This window comes from Aythya ferina (assembly GCF_964211825.1).
Source record: "Aythya ferina genome assembly, chromosome: 1".
Lineage (NCBI taxonomy): Eukaryota > Metazoa > Chordata > Aves > Anseriformes > Anatidae > Aythya > Aythya ferina.
In genome coordinates, this window is record NC_140296.1 from 191,093,857 (window position 1) to 191,117,206 (window position 23,350).

At 42.9% G+C, this 23,350-nt stretch overlaps 1 protein-coding gene across 5 annotated transcripts in view; it reads left to right on the forward strand.

Moving 5' to 3' along the window:
• CELSR1 (cadherin EGF LAG seven-pass G-type receptor 1) overlaps positions 1-23,350 on the forward strand; it is a 161,010-nt gene that overhangs the window by 116,860 nt on the left and 20,800 nt on the right. For 4 of the 5 annotated variants that reach the window (XM_084506384.1, XM_084506386.1, XM_084506388.1 and 1 more), the window contains exons 9-24: positions 1,167-1,333; positions 1,803-1,988; positions 2,288-2,401; positions 2,767-2,941; positions 3,728-3,869; positions 5,633-5,753; positions 6,980-7,163; positions 7,964-8,065; positions 9,828-9,922; positions 10,707-10,916; positions 13,526-13,709; positions 15,953-16,096; positions 17,257-17,458; positions 17,787-17,954; positions 20,465-20,591; positions 20,951-21,151. In XM_084506384.1, the coding sequence (XP_084362510.1) occupies positions 1,167-1,333; positions 1,803-1,988; positions 2,288-2,401; positions 2,767-2,941; positions 3,728-3,869; positions 5,633-5,753; positions 6,980-7,163; positions 7,964-8,065; positions 9,828-9,922; positions 10,707-10,916; positions 13,526-13,709; positions 15,953-16,096; positions 17,257-17,458; positions 17,787-17,954; positions 20,465-20,591; positions 20,951-21,151 (2,522 nt within the window). The remainder of the gene's footprint in view (positions 1-1,166; positions 1,334-1,802; positions 1,989-2,287; positions 2,402-2,766; positions 2,942-3,727; positions 3,870-5,632; positions 5,754-6,979; positions 7,164-7,963; positions 8,066-9,827; positions 9,923-10,706; positions 10,917-13,525; positions 13,710-15,952; positions 16,097-17,256; positions 17,459-17,786; positions 17,955-20,464; positions 20,592-20,950; positions 21,152-23,350) is intronic. The other variant, XM_084506385.1, reaches the window with a different exon arrangement.

The following is a 23,350-nucleotide window of genomic DNA, read 5'->3' on the forward strand; positions in this document are numbered from 1 at the left end:
GCCTCTGCTGAGCACCAGCACTTTCAGTTTTGCTGGGTTTTTCTTTGATTGAACACATTGCGTGTGTGTGTGTGTGTGGTGTGTGTTGGCAGCGTGTTTCCAAGGTCCCCCTCTCTGTTGACCTTTAAAATGTAGGAGTCTCTTAATGTCTATGTAGATACACAGGCAGCACTTCAAAGTGACAAGCCCTGAGCAGACAGCTCGCATTGCTGCATCACTGCCTTGCTGGTGGCAGGAGGATGCTCTGAAGCACGTGTCCCCCTCCCTGAGGTGGCAGGGCTGATCAGGTCCCATCTGGGGGCACTGGCACCTGCAGCCCCTCAGTCCCAGGCATGGGGAAGGGCCGGAGGTGGGGGGATGCCAGAGGCCAAAGCTCTGGGGGACAGAGATTTCTGTTTTAGAAGCAGGGGAAGGTGTGCCCTGCCCCCCCTCTGTGACTCTGTGGTCTATGTACAATGGATAACTTTTAAATTGCTCTGTGGATTTCAAGACCAGGCCATGCTTTAGTTGTCCCACCCCATGCCCCTGCTAGTGTTTGTGGAAGCCTGAGCAGGTGTTCCTTGAGGCTTCCTGCACCTATCCCTGGGTGAAGGGGCCAGCTTCCACTTGGAAAAAGCTGCTGCACCATTGCTGGAAGCGAGGACATCACTCAGGAGCTGCCTGGCTGCAGATCCCACACCAAAGCCACCACATGCTCATGCAGGGTTAGACATCAGGGCAACACTTCAGCTATCGGCTCGAGATGTCTAAGGCAGACGGCTCTGGTGACTCCTCACGAGCTTTCTCCCTGCAAAAAGACCACATAGCTGAGACAGCTGAATAATTTGGCCCCGGCTTATTTATAATTAATTTATATTTCCTGTTGCCTCAGAGCCTTTTCCTCTGCGTTTAATCTGTTAATTAGAAGCAGGTAATCAAGGATATGTTGAAAGCATCTGCAGCAAGTTTTGGCCTCGCGTTTCCTGCTTTGTCCACCCACTCACCAGCAGAAATCTATCAGCAGAGATCCCAAAGCTTGCCTTTCTAGGAACGTCTCTCACCTCTATAATGCAGTAGCAGTGTGGAGGTGCTGCCTCGTGCCACCACCGTGATACCACGTTATTTCTACTCTTAACCTCTGTCCTGAAGGATATAAAGTGTTTCTGTCATGTTTTTTTGTTTTACAGTAATGCCTTCTCCTCAGCGTTTCAGTGGAGAGAGCATCATCATTTGGAGCGACCTTGACATTACCATCTCTGTGCCGTGGTACATTGGGCTGATGTTCAGAACCCGGAAAGTCAATGGCATGTTAATGCAAGCAAATGCTGGAGCTGCATCCAAGATCAACATCCAGGTAGAAATGTGGCCTTTTATGCTTAGAAAAGTATTAAGAGATTCTCCCCCATCCCTATCAGTGGATACGGCCACATGAACTACACAGCTTCATCCACTCTGCTAAAGGCACATCAGTAAATACAAATGATTTCTTCAGCCTTCTACTTTTGATCATTCTAAACTTGAAATTCTGTGGTTTAAGGTTTCCTAAACAAAGTTAGTAGTGTGCATTAATACAAATGAAAAGAATGTCTCTGTTGTCTTCTCCCTCACCCCCCAGTAGGGTAAGTTTGAAACTGAATGTCTGAAATTATACAAGGAGTTATTGCAAGTATTCTCTTTTTTTTTTTTTTTTTTTTTTTTTTTTTTTTTTTTTTATTGTATTCTTTTCCTTTGGGGTTTTCTAAGGAAATGTTTTTTATTTTGTCTTCTGTCCCACTAAATCTAACCATGTCACAAAGAATAGACATGATTTTTTTTCCCAACAGATACTGAACAACTATGTGCAGTTTGAAGTGTACAGTGGCCTGAGCCAGGTTGCTAGTTTGAAGATGACCCAGACACGAGTCAGTGATGGGGAATGGCATCATTTATTAATCGAGTTAAAGAGTGCTAAAGATGGAAAAGACATCAAGTACCTGGCCGTCATGTCCTTGGACTATGGGATGTACCAGGTACGGCAGCATTATAACTTTGCCACTAAGCACTACAGAAATATTTTTTAAGGAGACTGTAGACAAATACTTATGCTCTGAGAAATGTTCTGCAGTGACTAGTGCCTAAAGAAGTTATATATTAAACCTAATGATAATACATCTTGTGAACAAATGCAGATATCCAAGCTCCTCACTTCTTCAATATTTTTTTCCGTGATGTACAGTCGGCTACTGCTTGACCCCATCACTAGAGAAAGTAGCTGTCTGTGTTGCAGAGGATGATAGTGCTGCTAATCAACTGTCCTTTTCCTCAACAGAGCACTGTGCAAATTGGAAATCAACTACCCGGACTAAAAATGAAAAGCATCATTGTGGGAGGTGTCTCTGGTGACCAAATCTCTGTTCAGCAGGGGTTTTATGGCTGTATGCAGGTAGGAAATGAGAATAATAGAGGCAAATGTTGATCTTCTAAGAAAATACCCATATGAAAATGCATATTTTTTCTTTTTTAATCCTTCCCCAAATATTTCTGTTTCCTCCATCAAAATACCTTAGAATCAAAATAGTAAAGTCTGCCCACTTTCCCAGGTACAAATCTGCTCTCACACAGCAACATCCCTTTTCTTTTGCTTATTTGATTTAATCAGAGACAAGCATTTGAAAAAAATCTGGTTTTGACTGATCAGGTGATGTTTCTGTAAAATGCAGCCTCAAGGATTAATGGAAGTAGTGAAACACATCGTACTGTATCCAGAATGAGGACTCTAAATTAAAAATAATTGTCTTTTGTCACCAGGGAGTAAGAATGGGAGAGACGTCTACAAATATAGCCACACTCAACATGAAACAGGCTATCAAGATCAACGTGAAGGAGGGCTGTGAAGTGGATAACCCCTGCGACTCCAACCCGTGTCCCCAGCACAGCTACTGCAGCGACGACTGGGACAGCTACTCCTGTGTGTGTGACCCAGGTAACCCACTGACCGCCCCATGCACTCAGACAGGAGCTGGAGCCCATCTCCCTGAGCTCATCAGAAGAGAAGCAGCCACTGTGGCAGGATGTTTTGCAAGCACTTTGCAAGCCTCCTGCTGCTGGTGGTGGTGCTCATCTAGTGCTTCTTCTTCCAATCAGCATCCAATCCTTCTTTGCCCTACTGTACCACCCTTGCAACTACAGTCACGGGCTAAGGATCATTTGTTCTAGGAAATGTGTCAACCAAACAGAAAGACAGTTTCTGGTCCAAAGGGCTCTTTCTGTGCACTTCCCCTTTTCTTCTTTTCTTCTGTTTTCTTTTTCTTTCTCTTCTCTTTTCTTTTTCTTTTCTCCCTTTTTCTTTCCCAGCATTTTCTGCTGTTGGATGTCAGTCTCACAGCCTGCATCCTAATCGAGATACTTTGAATGTTTTCTCTGTTTTGGTGCATGTAGCCAGCACATGCTGTCAGCACCCAGCACAGTCACCTCCCGTACGTGCAGGGAGAGAATACAAAACTATTTGTAACACATGCCCTGAATATAAAATTGGGAACCAGAGACACAAGGGTGCCTGAAGCATGTTAACAGGCTGTCGAAAAGAACAGCCCACTATATTTTTGGCTGAGAGGGAAAAGAGTACCTTCTTCTGACAGTATCTCAGGGAGAATCTACTGATTATTGAAGATGTGTTATTAGTGTATGAGCATAAAATAGATGGTCGTTTAGAGACATGCAAATCGTAAATTACAATGGTTGCTGTAATTTTATGACCTTGTCTCCCCAGGGTACTTTGGAAGAGACTGTGTTGATGTATGTAACCTGAACCCATGTGAGCATGTCTCCACGTGTGTGCACAAACCTAGCTCATCCCATGGCTACACCTGCGAATGTGGACAGAGCTACTACGGGCAGTACTGCGAGAGCAAGTAGGAGAATTATTCTTTGGTTCCTTGATCCTCCCAGCTGCCTCTCCTCCTAAGGGAGCAGTCCATCAATTTCTTTTATGCTTCAGTTAGCTTTCCTGTTCTACTTCACATGTTCCTAGTAGATGGTATTTGCAGGCCCCCTGTCCTTCTGTGCTCCCAAGCTCTCTTCCCAGATACCAGACAAACTTCCATACACTCAGGGGCCACTTTCCTTCACAAGCAGTTCAGGGGCTAGGCTAATTGTGCTGCATTACACAGCATGGCCTCTAACCTGTACCTTTTGGTAGGCTTGGCCAAAGCTGGCTCTGAGCTTCCCCTTCAGCTGCCCCAACACACTCAGAGATCAATGCACCCACTTAGTGGCCTGGCCACATAAAATGGCTTTGGAGATTGGGTCTGGACCCTGGGCTGGCAAAAATCCATGTCTTCTGGACAGCCTAGGAGGTCTGTGCCCTGTCTCTGTGTGGTGGAAACGTGCAGATTCCCTCATCAGCAGCTTCCTGGTCTCAGATAAGCATTCAGCAACCAGCCCTATCCCCAAGATGGCATTTTGATTTGCTCTAATGTGGGCCATTCATGATGTGCAAATGAATGCACATCATTCATTTGAGGGCATTTGTCTACACATTTAGGAATAGCTCATGTGATGTTGTTTCCTTCCCTTTGAAAACTGCAAGCTTCTTCCTCCGCCTTTTGTTGTGTGGGCTTGCAAACACTGACATTGCTGTTGCCAGATTTGTCTGTTACTCCTCTGGATTAGCAACAAAGAGAAGTAGTCCCTTGTCATTATCTGCTGATTTCATGTCAAGTGAAGCATTGCTGATTTTTTTCCTGTATTATAAAGCATAGAAGTACAAGGCAAGCAATTACCATAAACAAAATTCAGTGTGGTCTTTGGAACAGACAGCAAGCAGCTTTTCTCCCTGTAGGTGAACAGCAGGGAAGGGATTCCTTTCTGCATTATTGCTGAGGGCAGCCTCGGCAGCATCATCCTTCAGGCTACATCTTGATGCACTTCCAGCCATCAGGCTCCCTTGATCACTACCTCATCCCACCCCAGGGCATCCTTGGCAGCAGTGGCTGTGGGACAAACCTGCTCAGAAGTTTATTCTGGAGAAAAAGAACCAGCAAAACCAAGGGATATGTTTCAGCTTTTGGGTTGATGCCCAGCCTCTGGCTTGCTGTACCTGCTTTTTCCTGCACCATGGGGCAGGAATGCATAGGGAGGGGACAGAACCAGACAGCAGCCCTCACGTAGATGTAAAGCATTGGGGAAACACAGCCTGAGGTTGTGCTGGTGGTGATGGGTAAGTTAGGGACAGGGCATGGGATGCTGGAGGGTTAGCACAGCCTGGCATGGGCTGTCCAGCCTGCCCCAGCCAGTGCTGACCCCATCAGCGCCCAGCCATGGGGCTGCTGGGACCAGGGACTGCTTCCAGGAGGCAACGTGGGTGCCATCACCCTCTCCTAGAGGAAGGAACAGTTTGCTCTTATAGATGTATACCCCTTAAAAAGATGAGCCGGTCCTGAAACCTTTTAGAGAAGTATTCCCGCTAGGCTTTTGTAGAACTGATATTCTTTATCTTTATTATTACAGTGAACACACACACGCACACATATATAAAGTGTTGGCTGCTGCAGTGAGGTACGTTGCACCCTATAAGCTGGTGGAGTTGAGTGCAGATTTGGCCCAAAGCTCTTTTTTCCCACCTTTTAAGAGGAATCTTAAAAGAACTTTCTCTGGATGTGATTTTCTTTTATAGGATTGACTTGCCTTGTCCCAGAGGCTGGTGGGGAAATCCTATCTGCGGCCCGTGTAATTGTGAGACGAGTAAAGGGTTTGATCCTGATTGCAATAAGACCAATGGGGAATGCCACTGCAAGGTAAGCAAAAAGCAGCAGTCTGAAGTAAAAAATTCTTTAGCTTAAAAAGTAACTACATCACTAATAACTGCAGCAACCCAGACAAAGTATACAGAGCTGTGCTTTGTATCCTATATGTGCACACCACAGTTAATGTTTACCTAAAACATTTTGCTGGCACTGCCCTTCACCAAATCATACTGTGCAGCCCTTATCTTATTTGCCTTTGTAAAGCAAAACGGAGAGAAGGAAAGCCTGGCTCTGATCTCTCTCTGAAGTGCAGCCTGATTTACTGGGGGAGATCAGACCTGGGCGGAGAGGAATGCTGGTGGTGGGTTTTGTGTCACAAGCAAGCGATCTCCGGGCAGCAGCTTGGGCTGGCTGGATGAAGCTGTCGTCTGCAGCAGGTCAGCAAAGACCTCGCAGCTTGGAAGAGTTGAATAAAATAAGAGGTTGAACGCTTTCCTCAGGGACTGCTCTCTCAAGGCTTTTTGCAGACATATGGGGACGGAGCAGAGAGTGGGGAAGGGAGGCGCCTCCCTCCTGGAGGTTTTACAATGGGCTGTCCACAATAGGTTTTACAATAGATTTGCATGACCTCGGAGAAGTCCTGCCTATTTGAACCAGCAGCAGCGAATCTGGCCCAGCACTTCTTTCCTAAATGCCAGCAGGACACACAGCAACTGTTGCGTTAAATCGAGTCAGCGGGGTGCCAGCACCATTGTCTCGTGTAATCGTGTAACTCCGCAGATCAAAAGCAGTTGCAGATGCAATTTGAATACACGATCATTGATTTCTCCCTGCCCTGTACATGCGACATAAATGGACAGCGCAAGAAGTTTTCTTCCTGGCTTCTCCATGCTAGGCAGGAGTCGAACTGCAAAGCAGAGAAAACTGCAGATCCTTCAAGAATGTTGTCGCTGGGCACAGGCAGCAAGTACATAATGAGAGATGTGGGCCCTGTGCCCCCACTGCAATCAGCAGCCTGTGCCCTGGGTCTGGGCAGCCCAGCAACCCCTGCTGTGCTCAGTCTGCCCAACACAGTGAGATAACTATGGGCTAGCAGAAAGAATGGTCAAACGTTATGTTTTCTGTTAATTGCAACACCATCATTATCCTGTGCTCGGCTCAATGAGCCCTTTTATGAAGCACGTGCTGCTAGACCAGCATTTCAGAAACACGAGCAAATGCTTATATTTGGGATACAAGTAAAATACCTCGTCGTCTGTCCTTTTCTGCTTCTCTAGGCGAATTACTACCGGCCACAGAGCAGCGACACCTGCTATCCCTGCGACTGCTTCCCCTCGGGCTCCCACACGCGCACCTGCGACATGGAGACGGGGCAGTGTCCCTGCAAACCCGGAGTCATAGGGCGGCAGTGCAACCGCTGCGACAACCCCTTTGCCGAAGTCACCCTGAAGGGCTGTGAAGGTACACCCCGTCCAGCAGTGCCGGGCTGGGGCTGCAGGATTGGAGCTGAGGGCAGTGGGGAGATGTGGGGAGCGCAGTGCTGGGTGTGCTGCTGCCTGCTGGGGTGCCTGTGAGGCCAGTGGGGTGGCTCTAGCAGGGCAATAGGGGTGCAGTAGCCTAAATCTGCACCCCTTCTCCTAAATTTGTGCCAGTATGACTCACAGGGGCTGGGGAAAAAAAGGAAAAAATAATTCATATTTCCATCAAGTGGAAATATAGCTAGCTTAGAGGGAAACAGCAAAACACCCTAATCCTAATTTTGCAAGAAGCCTGACTTCATCTACCAGTACAGAATAATGTGGCTGTGCCACAGCTGACGGGGTGGGTGAGAGCCCTCACGTCCTGTGCCACACTCCAGCTGCCTTTCTTCCCTGCCTTGCCTGTCCTGCCTGTCCTCTCACCCGCCCACCCTCCACCTGCAATCAGCACAAAGCTGCTGCAGCAGTCATCTCACCGCAGCGTGTGGGTGAAATGATGGGGAAATGTGTTCCCACAATAAAGGATCAGGCAGAGAGATGCAGAACCAAGATGCAGAGCCCCATAATCACCCTGAGGTCTCCTATGCCTGTACCTGTCCAACTGTGCTGCTGAACCAGGAGCAGGTGATGGGCTAAAGGTTGGGAGGCGCTGCAAAGAGCAAGCATCCTATTGGGGCTTGGAAACAGTTGGAAGGTCCCTTTGGCAATCTGGAATACCTTCTAGTTGTTCCTCTGTGATTTTAATTTCTCAAAAAATTGCATCATTTCTTCTTCTGCTTTCAGTAATTTATAATGGGTGTCCCAAAGCTTTCGAGGCTGGTATTTGGTGGCCACAGACCAAGTTTGGCCAGCCAGCTGCCGTGCCGTGTCCTAAGGGATCAGTGGGTAAGTTCCCTGGGTAAAACATTAACTGCTTTATCTACATGTGGGCACAGGGGGAACAGCAAAAAATGTGTGCATAGGGAATGGTGTTAATTCATTGAGTCTAGAGATTACCACATAGCTTATGCATGTCACAAGGACAAAACTTTAGCTGAAACTCAAGAACTGTTAAAATACATTTGAAATATCCAAAATATAAATACGAAAGTGCAGCAGGTAAACACACACAAAGAACAGAAATTCTGTATCCGTATTTTCAGAAAAGCACAGTCCAATATTCTGGTTACTGTTGTTCAAACACTTCTTACCAATGTAACTTTTAGTTTCTAGTGACTTACACATCATCTCCAGCAACACAGCTCCTCTGGGCAAAGATAAAATGATGAAAAATGTTTGCATGGTGATCACTTTATTGGCATTGCAGGCTAGCAGTGCTAAGAGGTACAGCAGAACTTGCGTATTTCTGCCAGATATCTTTTCTGCAAACCATAATTCACATGCCTGAAAGACGTATTTTACCGAGCATATGAGCTGTGTCATTTTGTACTGTGAATGAATAGCAATCTGTTTTTTCATGCATGTCCCTGAAAACATTTATCTTACAGAAAACCAAAGCAGATTTTTGAAAACAAGTGTTCACAATCTTTTCCTAAGGCTCTTCTGTCAGAAACAAAATTCTGTCTAATTTCTAGACCCAGGAACTCTTACCTGCACTCTTCAGGTTCAATGAATTACAATGACTGTGTAACTTTTCCAATTATTACTTGGGAGGATGCAGAAGTTCAGAACAGTCATGGTCACCCAAGTTCCACTTCTGAAGATTTTAAGATGTAAAATTCTCCCCACACTTTTTTTTTTTTTTTAATTAGACAGTATTTGCATTGCTAAACACCTTAAAGTTGAATTAAAATAAGCTTTCTCACTAAATGCGCACTGTTCCTGTGGTTGACGCCAGTGTCTCTTCTAGCAAATAGCAGTCAGGGATGCTCTTAGGATGCACATTTTAAGTGAATTTTACAGAATATGTTTTACAGTGAATTCAAAGAAAGTCAGCTTTATAATAATGAATATTCAATTAGGAATTTGAGGCTTGAATGTGTATTCATGGAAAAGAATTAATATAGTTAGATATTGTTCTATCAGTTACAGTTCTGTTATTTAGATAGTAGTAATTACATTGCTTAGACACATGCAATGTGTATCCAAAGTTAACTAGCACAATGTTAGTTTTGAATTTGATAACTTGTGATTCGTTTTGAAGGATTCACAGCCAAGAATCACCTTTTAAAATGATTTGACAAATAGTAAAATATAGTAGGTTAAACAGCAGGCCGCTCACAAACCACTCACAAGTGGCAAAAGGAAATTATTTGTGTTGGCTGAAGTGTCTACTGCGCGCTGTGTGTGAAGGCACCAGCATGTTTTGACATGAAAATAGCATTTATTGGGGTGGTCTTCCTATACAGGCTATTGCGCAGAAATCTGAGCAGGGTTATGTTTTCATAAATATTTAGGAAATGCACAGTCATTCTCATGTTTGATATAAATAAATTGGTGAATTTGTTACAGAACATTGGGGCAGGGTGGCTGAGAGTGGTTGGGTGGATCTGAAGCTTGTCTAACTTTTAACTTTTCTCAGGAAGGAATGCCAGTTTGGGAAGGGAAGTATGTGTATATCGCTAAGAAATCTGAAAATAGAAATCTATGAAGGTTTATCCAGAGCAATTCAGGATGTTATTTACTATTCATGCATTGTCTCCTTCAGGAAATGCCGTTCGCCACTGTAACATTGAGAAAGGCTGGCTGCCTCCTGAGCTTTTCAACTGTACCACCAACACTTTTGTGGATCTTAAAATCATGGTAAGCTGTGTTTTCTTGTGTTTAGTCCTCCAGAGTCTGACCAGCCTGTCAGGACCCAGCAGTGTTTGCATATAATGAACACACCCAGAACACTATGAAATCTACAGTTTCTCCAATCCAGTTAAGTCTAGAAAGGATATATTTATTCTTGATAACCTCATAACCATATTTTGAGGTGTGCACTGTAGCATCCAGTGAGTATTGACACTGTAGTCCAAATCCCTATTTGATATGAATTTTCATGTTGTCATTGACTTCATATGGACAGCGTTGATTTACATAGATAATAATCCAGCACAATGATCATTTTTTTTCCGGTGATCCATTGTAATTTTTCCTTAAATTTAAAGACATTTCTTTATTTTCTTGTTTTACCTTGTTTCTAGTTGCTCTCCTGTTGCTTAATTTTTCTCAGCACTAATAAACATGTTTTTAATATTTACACTTCATAAGACATCCTATAGTTTCTGTCTTTATTTTATAAATGATCATCTGTAAGACTCCAGTTTGAAGTCCCTGAACTCCATCCTTTGACCAAATCCTTGACCCTCTCATTTCCCATCTGGACCTTTGTGCTTTTCTGGCTCTTGAGTTACATTTTCCATTGAGCTGCCCTACCAACCCTTCCTCAAGACAAGCACCATTTGGATCAGATGACACTTTTGTGTCGAAGTTCCCTAAATGACGAATGTCTCTGTAACTAGAGTGTAAATAAATAAATACATACATACATAAATCACACATTGTTGTTTTTTTTTTTCCTTCATTCTTGTCTCTGGTTCAGAATGAGAAGTTACACCGCAATGAGACCAAGCTGGATGGAGACAAAACCATACGGATTGTGAGAGTGTTGCAGAACGCCACCAAATACACCCACAGCTTGTATGGCAATGATGTGAGGACAGCTTACCAGATGATGATCCGGGTCCTAAAGTATGAGAGCCAGCAGCAAGGGTTTGACCTGGCGGCCACGAGGGATGTGGAATTCAATGAGGTAAGAGAGATACTATCTGCTGTGCTGAGCCTTTACAGTTCCCCTGAAAAGCTGTGTGAGAATTCAAAATTGATAATTGAATTTGTCTTGGACCAAGAAGGAGTGAATGTTATGTAATTGCTCTAACCTGTCTCACAAATGAGTCAGTCTTCTCAATTTAGAGTGGGAAGTTGGTTATGCATCATGTGTGAAGAAAGCACATCATGTGTAGAAAGCACTGTTACAATAAATTGCATCATATTAACATCCAAAAGTAAAATTCCTCAAATTAAAAAATAATCAAGTTGATGTACTATTCCTGGATATTCCTGGTTTTGTCTACTGTATTTAATTTTGTTGGAAAACCTGCCTAATTTGATCATTTTCATTTAAATATGTAGTGAAATCTGAGCCAGCTACTGACTCTGAAGTTTTTTTACAATTCAACTTTGGAAACACTCGAATCATATCTGTTAAGCAGTTGGTATGCTGAAAGAGACTCCAAACTATATTGAAATTTTAAGTGATACAGGCACATGCAAATACTGGAAATGCATGCCAGAAGGCTTCTGCTAGTCAGTACCTTCATGAAAGACCCAGTTATTACCAAAGACCTGGTGAGGTGTAGAGAACAAGCTGTAGCACCCTCTTTGACAGGGGGAACCTGTTGTTGTGGTGGAAAAATGTCAGACATGGAGGAAGTTGTGTTTTTTCTGTGACCAGGTGAGATGTCCCGTGCTCAGCCTGGCAGAGCTCCCCTCAATCCCGCATGCAGTACGGGATATTGCTGCCCACATTTGGCAATGCTGCTCCCAAGATCCCAACCGTGGCACAATACAGAGCCCAAGCTGGAATTGTGCCAGCATAGGGATGCTGGAGCAACCCTCCTTAGGCTAAGACCAGCCTTCGCGCCAGCCAGAGGTGGTCTGGCTCCCTCCAAAGGCGTGCTACACCTAGCTCACCACTCCAGGGGCTCCAGTGGAACCAGCCAGCTCTGGCAGATGTTAGGGTGAACTCGGAGACCTTGTGCAGAACCAGGATGCACCAGGAAGCCAAGGAGCTGCGCCACCTCCCCGTGAGGTGGGAGTAGATGGGAACATGGCTAAGAAAATCCCTTGGTGTCTTGGGCTGTGCAGTCAACAGATAATGAAGAACTTCGAAAACATTTATCATCTTAGATAAACCAGGTTTAAAGAGATTCCATGTTTCCTTCCATAAGGAGACTGTTTGCTGACAAACTGTTGGCTCCGGGGTGAATGAACTCCCCTATTCAGATCTTGAGAAGGAACTGAGTTTTTAACATGCTTTCTTAAGAAAAAATAAGAACAAAAGTAAAAAAGGAGGCTGCTTTAATTTATTATTCTCTGCACTTGGCACTAAAATGCATACGGATGATGTTTTCAAAAACTCCCTAAATATTTTTAGGGTAGGTCAAGAATTTGAAAACTAATCAGTAATGCTCATGAGAAAAAGGATTTTTTTTAATAGTCTTTGGAAGAAGCCTGAAAAATATAACAGATCCAAAAAACATAAATAACATTCACAAGCGGTGAGGAGGCCTGGTACCAAGTACAGCATGTGTCTCCTTGTTCCTGGGGAACCATGTAGAGCTTCTCATCCTAGATAAAGGCAGCCTTTTTTATCCAAAATACAAGCTTGCAGCTTCAGGGAATACTTAGGGAATACAGCACTTTCCCTGTCTGCTTCTAAATGAAGGGTTATGTACATCCAGATACTTACCTCTGCTACTGTAGAGCTTGAGGTGATTAATTCTATCATCATTTATTGATGACAATTAATTAATTTTACCTTAGTTAGGAATTGGATTTTAACACAACAATGTAGTCCATGTGTATACCAAGATTAAATACTGCTCCTTTCCCATTTAAACCCTGTACCTTTCCCATTTAAGCCACTTAACACTATTTTGGGGGTTCTTGTTGTCTTGTTCTTCCATTCTTCTTTAGGCTTCCTTTGAATATTCTCGTAACAAAGAGCAGAAGCTGCAGGTCCTCATCTAGGACCTCCTTATTAAACACGTTTGTAAGAAACATAAACATGGGGGAGAAATGTAAATACAGGGGGAGAACAACATAATTTGTCTTATGTGTAAATGCAAGTTAATATTTGCTTTTGTTATTCTTCATGGAAATTCACATAATTATCCAAGAATCCAGTCAATAAATTAGAAAACAATAGAAGAGGAAACAGTACTTCTATCAGTGGCTTTTTTTTTTTTTTTTTTTTGGTTTTAACATCCCATTATTTTCAATTCCCTAGGTGAGTTCTGTAGTGTACATACCAAGCACTCTGCTTTTCTTGTCTCTCATCTCTCTGAGACAATCGGCACAATGTGGAACACAGGAGGTTCCGTATAAACACCAGGAGCACTTCTGTGCTGTGTGGGTGACTGAGCATGGCACAGGCTGCCCAGAGAGGCTGTGGGGTCTCCTCCATGGAGATCTTTAGAAGCCACTTGGACATGGTCAAGAGCAAGAAAAATGTGCCTACATTAAAATATTTCATTATACACTCGCCTGGGGCAGTAATGCCAATCATTTTCAATATTCCTTACTCAGAATCCAGTGCTTTGTTTGCCTCATAATTTACGTTTGTCCTTTGCTTCTCAGAACATTATCAAAGTGGGCAGTGCCCTACTGGATCCCAGCAATAAGGAGCAGTGGGAACACATTCAGCGAACAGAGGGTGGCACAGCTCACCTGCTGAGACACTACGAGGATTATTTCAACAACGTGGCCCAGAACATGAAGAAAACCTACATGAGACCTTTTGTCATCGTTGCTACTAACATGAGTAAGTATCTGTGTTGAAAATGCCTGTTTTGTATTAGTGCTTTAAAAGTGTTCTAGACAGAAGTACTAACTATTTTTAATAGTACCCACTGAGAAACAAAAACGTTGAACTTTCTGATTTAATCAGTGCATTCGTTTCAAGTCAATTGAGCCTTGATCCATACCTCTCAGTTGCCGTGGGGGCTTTCTGGGAGATGTCTCATCTGCTTTCCATTTGGGCTGTGCCACTACTCTGCCTGGCACAATGGTTTCCAGACGATAGGGTGGACAAAGTTTGTAAGTAAAGGTGATGCCTTTTGAGACCACCTGCTACAGTTGAACGTACTGGGTCATGTGTTTCTAAGAATCATCACACCACCTCCTGAAGAATTACTACTCTGCAAAAACAAACAAATGAAAATCTGCTATTGATCATATACCACATTACCAACCTGAAACCTATCCACAAACTCATGTTCTGTAGAAGTTCCTGTGCTGAAAGATATTTTCTCAGAATCATCCATCCAAGCTTTCAAACACCCCTCCTAGCCTTGCAAAACCCATCACCAGAGCAAGATCCTTGGGGTCCAATAAATCCTCAATGGGTCTCAACTGAGAAGTAAACATCAGACATACCAAGACTCTTTCCCTACCGATCACAGTAAATGCCTCCCCTAATAGCAGTACCTGCACTTTCAGGGCTGTAACATACTTCACAGATGTCCCCACAGTACATCTGCAAGTGAAACACAGCAATCACAGCCTGGTCTGCCTCTTTCCCCTTCTCCTGTTCCCTCTCTATTCCATTTTCTCCCCAGGCACCAACAGTCTGAGCTGGTTGGGTGTTGGTGACAGCTCTGCTCTAAGAGACTGGGCTGGATGACCTTCAGAGGTCACTCCCAAGCAGCATTTCCATGGCTCTGCAGTTCTGTTTTTCTTTCACAGGTGGTCTGAATTATTATCAACCTCAGCTTGTGTTTTCAGTCCTGAAGAAAGAGCAAAAGCTTGCCTGATTTTCCCAACTACACCAGTTGATATAGGAAGCAAATTCACCTTTGCCTACAAACCTTGGCCTGAGGGCTTTGTGTCCACACATGGGCAGAGCTCAGCATGGGAGTCAGCGTATCCCAGCTTCCAGAGGAAAGCAGAGGCATGAGGCAGTCAAACTACAAAGTTTATGATAAAGTCCTGCATCGACTCCAGGGGAGAAGGATTGTTGTTGAACTGAGCCAAATTCAAATACTTTGATTCTCTTTGATAAACCAAAGCAAAAGATTTCCTTTTCATTTAGGAGTATCGGAATCAAAATGGTTTTATCTTCACATTCAGAAAAACATGTGTTCAGTGTTTTAACTGAACTGAGATGAAAACAAACCCCAGAATTTCTTGCAGGTTGTAAACCCTGATTTCTTTGACCAGCTCTTCCTGTGTAAAAAGTCATGAGCTTGGGAGGGATGAGGCAACCCTGCACTGAAAGGGTTCTGTTTTCGTTTGAACAGTTTTTCCAGGTGAACTTGGTGTTAATGGAGTTTCCTAATGGCTCATCTGGGAGTTATTTAGGGACTAGGAAAGGAATGGGAATTTGCAGATCTTAACTTGGATATTTCTTCATATAGGAACTTGCTATGGATCACAGCTATTGGTGTAGGGTTACCCCCAGGACTTCCAGCTTCTCACTTTTATTATAACATCTAAATTGGCACTCGGTGACTTTTCATAAATGGGAAAGTTCAAGCCAACTCAGCCGCATTTAAATATTTTGGCAGTTAGACAGCAGCCAGAGCTGATGAGGTGAGCCAGAGAATAACTGTTAGCGTAGAGGAAAGGGAGCTGGAGGACTAAGGAGTATTCGCAGGTAAAATCCAGGCTGTTTTCTTTAAACTGCAAAATCAGATAAGCAGATGTAGAAAAAGTATATTCCTGAAGCAGCAGATCTGGCCTTCCTCGCAGAAGCAAGTCTGATATTGGAACATACCACTTTTATTTCCAATGTTTGCAGTACTGGGCTGTACATGCCTTTTCTTTGCCTACACAATCCATATAAATTAGTGATTTTATAAATTTATCAATGGTGACACACAGACTTTTAGTTGTCATTCAAAGCATTAATTGAGAGAGATTTGACTCTATATTGCGGGTTTTAAATCCCTTCTCTGTGTTGTGGAGATATTTTACCCCTTCAGTCATGTTCCGTTTTGTTGCAATATTACATTTGAAAGAATTAAAGTGAGTTTTATGTCAAACTTTTTTTTTTTTTTCCTTCAGTTATTGCTGTTGACATCTTTGACAAGTCTAATTTTACGGGAGCTAGAATACCACGATTTCATGAGATTAAGGAAGATTATCCAAAAGATCTGGAATCATCTGTTATCTTCCCAGATACGCTGTTCAGACCTTCAGACCGGAAAGGTAAAATCCTTCTGCTGACATTCGGGTGGCAACTTTGACCAGCTCCCAAGGACACGTGGTTGGTCGTGGTGGAACAGGGGTGAGAGCGGGGCGATTGCCTGCACAAGCGAACATTATTTAGGGCCGGAGCAGCTGTGCATACCTCTGAGGCATTTTGCCTGCTGGCAGCGAGGGGAGCGCGGGGGGCTGCGTGACTGGCTGTACTCGTCTGTCGGGTCCCGCTGGCGGCCCCTCGAACCGCCGTGTCGAGGCAAGAGAAATGCGCTGCCTCCGTTCCCACCAAGACGTTCCCCCCGCGGCCACCTTCCCTGGTCCCTGCAGAGATGGAAGGAGGGGGCGTGGGAGGTGGGGGATCCCCAGCTGGGAGCAGAGCTGTGCTGTCGCAGCCTGAAAGTGAATAAAAAGGTCCTGAGTAGGGCAGGGGGACGGGGGGCACGTTGTGGAGTCCATGGGGTACCTGCCATGCGTCTGAAGTACCTGGAGATGGTTGAGAGGAAACCACAGCATCTTGGACAAGGGACAATAGAGAGTAATTCTGCAGTAATTATACAAGTACCGTGGCTGAATATCCTTGGAATTGGGAAATAATAACATTTTTGCAAATAACACACGATAATGAGTAAACTTGTACATCTGTATGTCTTCTTCCTCAGAAATGAGGCACCTGCTTGCATGGAGTATCCTTTCTGTAACAAAAAAAGGAATGTGAATTTTAAGAGATTCTTGCCAAAACTGGATGCTCACTATACAAAAGAATTAGCACACAGCAATCCTGTGTGACCTATTGTATTTGTAACTATCATTAGTTCTGTCATAAATATGTGCAATATAATGACATGGATGTTGTTTCAGTGTTCTCCCTAAATCATGCACAGATTATTTATGTACTTACAGATCTTCTAGCTTAGAAATGGCTTATTTTGTAGTCAGGCAAAATGCTTATTCACGGTTCAATGGATATTTGATTTAGTTTTATAACCATGAAATGTGTTAAAATGTTATTAAAATACAGAATGTGACATTAGGAGCATGCTCAGCGCTGTAAACTTAGCATTATAACAATGGAAATATTTCTGAATCTTTGCAAAGCAAAATTACCAGTTTCAGTGATAGCTTTGATGTTGTGTGGAAGGAATTTAATATTTGTGTTAATTCCATAGCAGTACCTACAATGAAGCCTTCAAATCAAAAATTATCCTCCAAGGTGAACAGTGATGCACTAAGCCCTGAGAGCACATTTGCAAAGAGAAGGAAGCGACACCCAGATGACTCAAGCCATCATACTGTTGCCATGGTCATTATCTACCGGTCCCTAGGACATCTCCTGCCAGAAAATTATGATCCCGACCGAAGGAGCTTGAGGTGAGCTTTAAACCTTTTTGTGAATTGTCCAGCCTTTCTCTGAGCATGCAGAGAAGTCAGAGCTGCTTTTATATGAACCAAATGTCATCTGTGCTGCAGTTCTCACTGCAGTGCTGTCTCTTGTCCTCCTCTGGCACCTTGTAGGAGCCCAACTGCAACAGTAGAGCCAACAGGCCTTGGAAACACAGCTATGTGAAAGGCTGATGGTGCAACTACCTCTCTGTCTGAGCTGAAGCAACTGGAAATCTTTTATTTACAGAACCTACCAAATCTGTGCTTTGCATCTTAACGTTTAGCTCATTTTTGTGATTTTTTTCTCCTTCTGCAGATTACCAAACCGCCCTATTATCAATACACCCGTAGTGAGCACAGCCATTCACAGTGACAGGGAGCTTCCTCCCAATCTGGTGGAAAAGCCCATCATAGTGGAGTATGCCATGCTGGAAACGGAGGAGAGAACGAAGCCTGTCTGTGTCTTCTGGAATCACTCCATCACGTATGTCTCTGCTTTCTCTAAGGCTGTGCAAGGCAACTGTCTCGGTAGCAGAGAAGTCCTGGCTAGGAGGATAATTCTGGAGGAAAACCTTTTTCACTTAGTTTATTCAAGTGGCAACTAGTTCCTGGTGGAATGGAGCCAAGTACTCCCTTCCCATCAACCTGAGAAAAATAAAAATAATCACCATAACTCTTCAAAGAAATGGCTGGCCATGTGGTTTCTAACAGACGCAGTGCCATCATGTCTTTCTAGGGTTTGTTTTCACCCAGCAATAATAAATCTCACAATCTTCATATGTTTGCTCACTCTTTTTGCCCACGAATTTGTACCTAGCTTCATTGTGGTCTAGCTCCAGTGCCTGGATTCATGACTTAGCTGAGGTTCTTAAGTCAGGACTCTAACTGCCCCGTGCCCTCCTCTTAAGAGGTCATCTCCAGAAGATGATTCAGCTTGTATATAGGCTGCATCTTCTATCACACCCTAGTGACTATGGACAGAGTGCAAGGCAAACAGGCACTCACCCTTGATGCCTCAGCTGGGGCCAGTGCAAAAAATATTAAAACAAACAAACAAACAAATGAGCCTTCACATTGGTAAAAGGAACTGAGGCTTTGCAGATAAAATGATAAGATTAAAGGTTATAAATCTGAAAGATCATTTTTGAATCAAAAGTCAACCCAAAGAAAGTGACACTGATAAGCAACTTACCTTTCCTTCCATCATCCATTAAGTATTTGTTTTTATTTATATTAGTGAAAACTGGAAGAAAATACCTTCTTTGGGACCTTAGACCTCTTGCTGTTGTTAGAAAGCAGTTTTGATACAGGACAGCAAACATAAGCAGAGGGTGTTTGACTCTAGGAAGGAAGTGTGAGTGAGGAGATGAAATATTCAAAAATAGTTCATTTAGGTCTCTTGTACTTAGTAAAGTTAAAAATACAGACATATAGTTCTTGAAGATCTACAAAATGTGAAGAATTGTATATTCTCATGAGTGTTTTGTTGAGTTTATGGGATTGTGGAAGCAGCATAGTCCTGTTGGAGATATTTCAGGAGTGTGGATAAAACAAAAGAAAGTGTGTCCAGAGGTGGCTACATGTTCTGCAAGTAAAGATTTAATATTTTAAATGTTACATATATAATCATAAAACCAGGTATATAGTGAGAAGATGATATTATCAGCCCATGCTAGGAGGAAGAGCTGTTACTCACGTCCTAATGACCCCAAAACTCTAGTAAACCTATGGAAAATTTCACTAAAAGGCAATATCCTGTGCTGGAAATAAAAGAGCACACTAGCCTAGGAAATGTTTGCCTCCTAGTCAAACGCTTAAGAAGATTATATCATTAAAAGGATTGAAGAGGCAACAGAAATCTATTATCTTAGCAATAATAAACTACTCCACTTGCCTGCATGTAAAGTAGTCTGAGATGATATCAGGACAAAGGTTAGATAAGCAATTTCTTGATGTGCTATTTGCTTGTAGGTATAGATGATTCTGCCAATTATGAGGGAATGGCAAGTCCTTTTTCATAAATTTTTAAACATCGTATAGGCTTGAAGAACTCATTAGCTCAAACATGATTCATCCATTTGCTATTTGCTGGCAACTTCAGTGGCATTGTTGTCTGTGATTTCTTACAGCCACAATTATAAAGCAGCTTTTAAACATAATAAAAGAGCTTTTTTTTTTTTTTTTTTTTTTTTTTAAAGTGAGTACTTTTCAAGAGAAAGTGATATTAAAGCTGTTTTACAAGTGTTTTATTCCTGAATGGAGAAGATCACTGTGATATATCTGAAAGAGAAAAACTCCTTCAGTAACTACAACATTGTTTTTATTACTCATTAACCTCAGAATAGAATAATTAACATTGATACAAAATCATTTCTGCCATCACTGGAGTTACACAAGGCTGAAAAGGAAAGAATTTTTAAGGGAGCAGTTCCTCCATTATGTTAATACAAGAGATTTCTAGATACAAAATATTATTTATTGTTTTTAACTTCTTGTCTTCTTTCTAGAGAAACTTCATGACAAAATCATATTTCTGCAGAAATGTATTTCACGTAAGAGCTTTACAAGCAATGTCTAAGTCTAGGGAAATAGAGATGACTGAAAAATATGTCTGTGTTTTGGGTATTTTTTACCTCATAGAGGTGGCAGCACCCTGTTATGGTCAGTTTGCTCTGTGCAGTTGCTTCCTCATCTTGCTTGTGTGGTCACTGACACAAAAGTGAATTTTTCAAAAGATTATTTTAAACTCAAACCAGAAGGTTACAAAAACACAAAGGCTGGCAGGCAAAGTCAGGTGTCACATCAGAAAATACATCAATTCAAGGTTTTTTAAGTTGATGACATTTTCAAGCAGGTGACAGCTACAAATATTTCTGTCTTGGTACTTACATTCCTCTCTGGTAGTGGAGCAAGAACTGTCTTGGAGAGTAATCGCAGCAGGAGGCACGGGCGAGAGCAGAGGATGGCTCCCAGAAATGCCTTTTTTCCCCCCAGGATTGGCGGAACAGGTGCCTGGTCCTCCCGGGGATGCGAGCTGTTTTCCAGAAACCAGAGCCATATTGCGTGCCAGTGCAGCCACCTGACCAGCTTTGCCGTCCTGATGGACATTTCAAAACGAGAGGTGGGTGATCCCAGCCTGATTTTCAAGGCCTTTAGTCTTCAAGGGCTTATTAGGTACATCTAGCATTACAATGGCATGAACAAGGACATAAACACCGTCAGGTTTTCAGCATCTCAAGGCAGCCTCAACATGGGCAATCCAGCCTCAAATTCACTGGGATTCTTGCTTAACCCTGCTCCCTCTGGGTACGGCTCATACACTCTCAAAATGTTGAGTGACTCAAGAGATGGCATGACCCACTCCTCTTGGTCCTAAAGCAGATCTCTAGATTGACTCAGTAGTAATGAAAGCACATAGAGTTGATTGGAGGAAAAGAAAGGAAAAACTCACAGAGGCTGTGTCAATCTGTCTGTCTGCAGAATGGGGAGGTGCTTCCCCTGAAGATTGTCACTTACACAACCGTTTCCATCTCGCTGGTGGCTTTGCTGATCACCTTCATCCTGCTGGTCCTGATCCGCACGCTGCGCTCCAACTTGCACAGCATCCACAAAAACCTGGTGGCTGCCCTTTTCTTCTCCGAGCTTGTCTTTCTCATTGGAATCAACCAGACTGATAACCCGGTAAGAGTTACTTCATCCTTTTTGCTAGAGTGTTGTCAAGCTTTAATTAGGGGCTCATATTGTGACTTTTATCTGCTCCCATCTGTTTCACTTTCTCTTCTTTTTTACTTCTGCTTGGCTTAAACAGTCTTTTGAAAAACATCACAGTTTGATTATCTTCTTTTGTATTTTGTGTGATAAATAGCAATGCCAGGATATAGATCTATGGGCTGTTTTCAGAGGAAAAACATGACAGCAGCCCTGTTGAAGGCTTATCCCAGGAAATGAACCCTGAATACCGATTTCTTCCTTCCTTTCCATCAGAATGCTTTCTGTCTTGCTTTGTCTGTCCAGTAGAAGGCTCTCCAATTTCTCCTGCAGCAGGTACCCCACAAGCCCAAACAGCTTCTGGTGTTGGCTCCTGGTAGGTTGTCAGTGAGGCACTGCTGTGCAGGTGTTTGTATGCATGTCTCACACCCATCATGGCCATGCTGGAGAAGCCACTTGCCAGGCAGGGGACAGCTTGCTACATCCAAGAATCAATAGGAAACCTGTCACCTTGTTTTGTGATTTCCAGCCACAGTGACCGTTGGCTTCAGCTCATCATACCTTTTGCCAAAGCTTAGTGCAGACACCTCCAGCATTGTGCAAGTCAAGAAACACAAGCCATGAATGAACGGAATATGAGATATACAGCACACACGAAGTGTGTTCTTTACCTAGGACCTCATTGCTATCTTAGTTATGTAGTCTTATATGTAGTATTGCTCTTAATTCTTAGGAGTAGACATCTCAAAAGTCATCATTGCCATGCAGATTGGTAGGAGACAAGCAGGCAAGGGTTCCAGAACTTCCAAGCTTCTCAGGCTCCTTTACCAAACAATCAGCAGACATACAGGAGATGAGATGCAAGAAAGAGCATGTGAAATTATACAAGTTTGTTTTTACAGATATGAAAAATATGCAAAATATCAGCATAGGGATCATCTGAACACCCTACAGAATATGTATCTTCTAGAAGTCCTTTACTGTACATGTTTTAATCTAAATCTTGAAAGGGAAGCACAATCTTAAGATGAAAACACACATAAAAAAATAAATGAACCCTGCTGATTCCACATTGTCCAAGCAACAGAAATGGGAGAAAATGCCTACACTCCATGAGTTTCAGTACTGTTATGGTAATGACACCAATATGCCTAACCATGTAGTCTCACTTTCTGTGTAACTTAAGCCTAAAATATCACCCTGGATTCTGATATTCATGTGCGTTGTAACATATATTTTAGAAAGTATCTTGACTTAGAGATTTGATGGGATGGCAGAGTTCCTTACTTCTGTTAGTTTAAGGTGCCAGAGTGTCTCATCCCAGTTAAAGATTCTGCCGGATTTTGTCTAATTTCAGCTTCCAATACCTGGATGCTGTCAAGACCTTTTCATAATGGATTTGAAAGACCTCTGTTATAAAAACTGTCTTCCCAAGAAGCCTCTAATCAACAGTATTTCATTTGGAAAACTAAGTAAAAGTGAGCTGCTTAATTTCTTCAGTTTTTTTTTTTCTTTCATGCCTTTTTTTTCTGGGCTTTTTTCCTCCACTTTACCTTTTGGAAGATTGTCAGCACTAAACTGGACAAAACTTTTCAGCTCACAGTGCTGCTTTCAGTCCCGTATTCAGATATTTACCTGCACCAGGAACTCCAGTCCCTTAGCTGCTATTACAGTCAGGTTTTTTGCAATGACCTGCCCCTTGGGATATGGTCTCATATCATGTTTGACCTGCATTGTCTTTGTTTCATAATATATGAGTTTGCATCTTAAAATAACTTGCTCAAACGAACTCACCTTGCCAATTGATCCACGGCACTCTGTGTAACTTGACCTTTCCCATGCCTTCTTGAGCACAACACCCATTTTTCATTGCCTTTCACTACAGGAAGTTTATATACTTTCAGTTCTTTGACATGAATACCATGGAGCAGGGGGACAAGCCCACATCCCTGAAGCATCTTACCAAAAGTCAGGTAGTAAGTGATGGCTGCTCATTTCCAGATTCCTTTTCTAATAGCATGAAGTACCAAGCAAATGCTTATGAACAGCAAAACAGTTCACTTCAGCAGTACCACAACTACTGATGGTTGTACTTTGTGAGGTTGTTCTCTTCTGAGAACATTTTCATGTTTCAGGGCTCCTGGTGTGATCCTGTCCTATGCTGTTACCAGG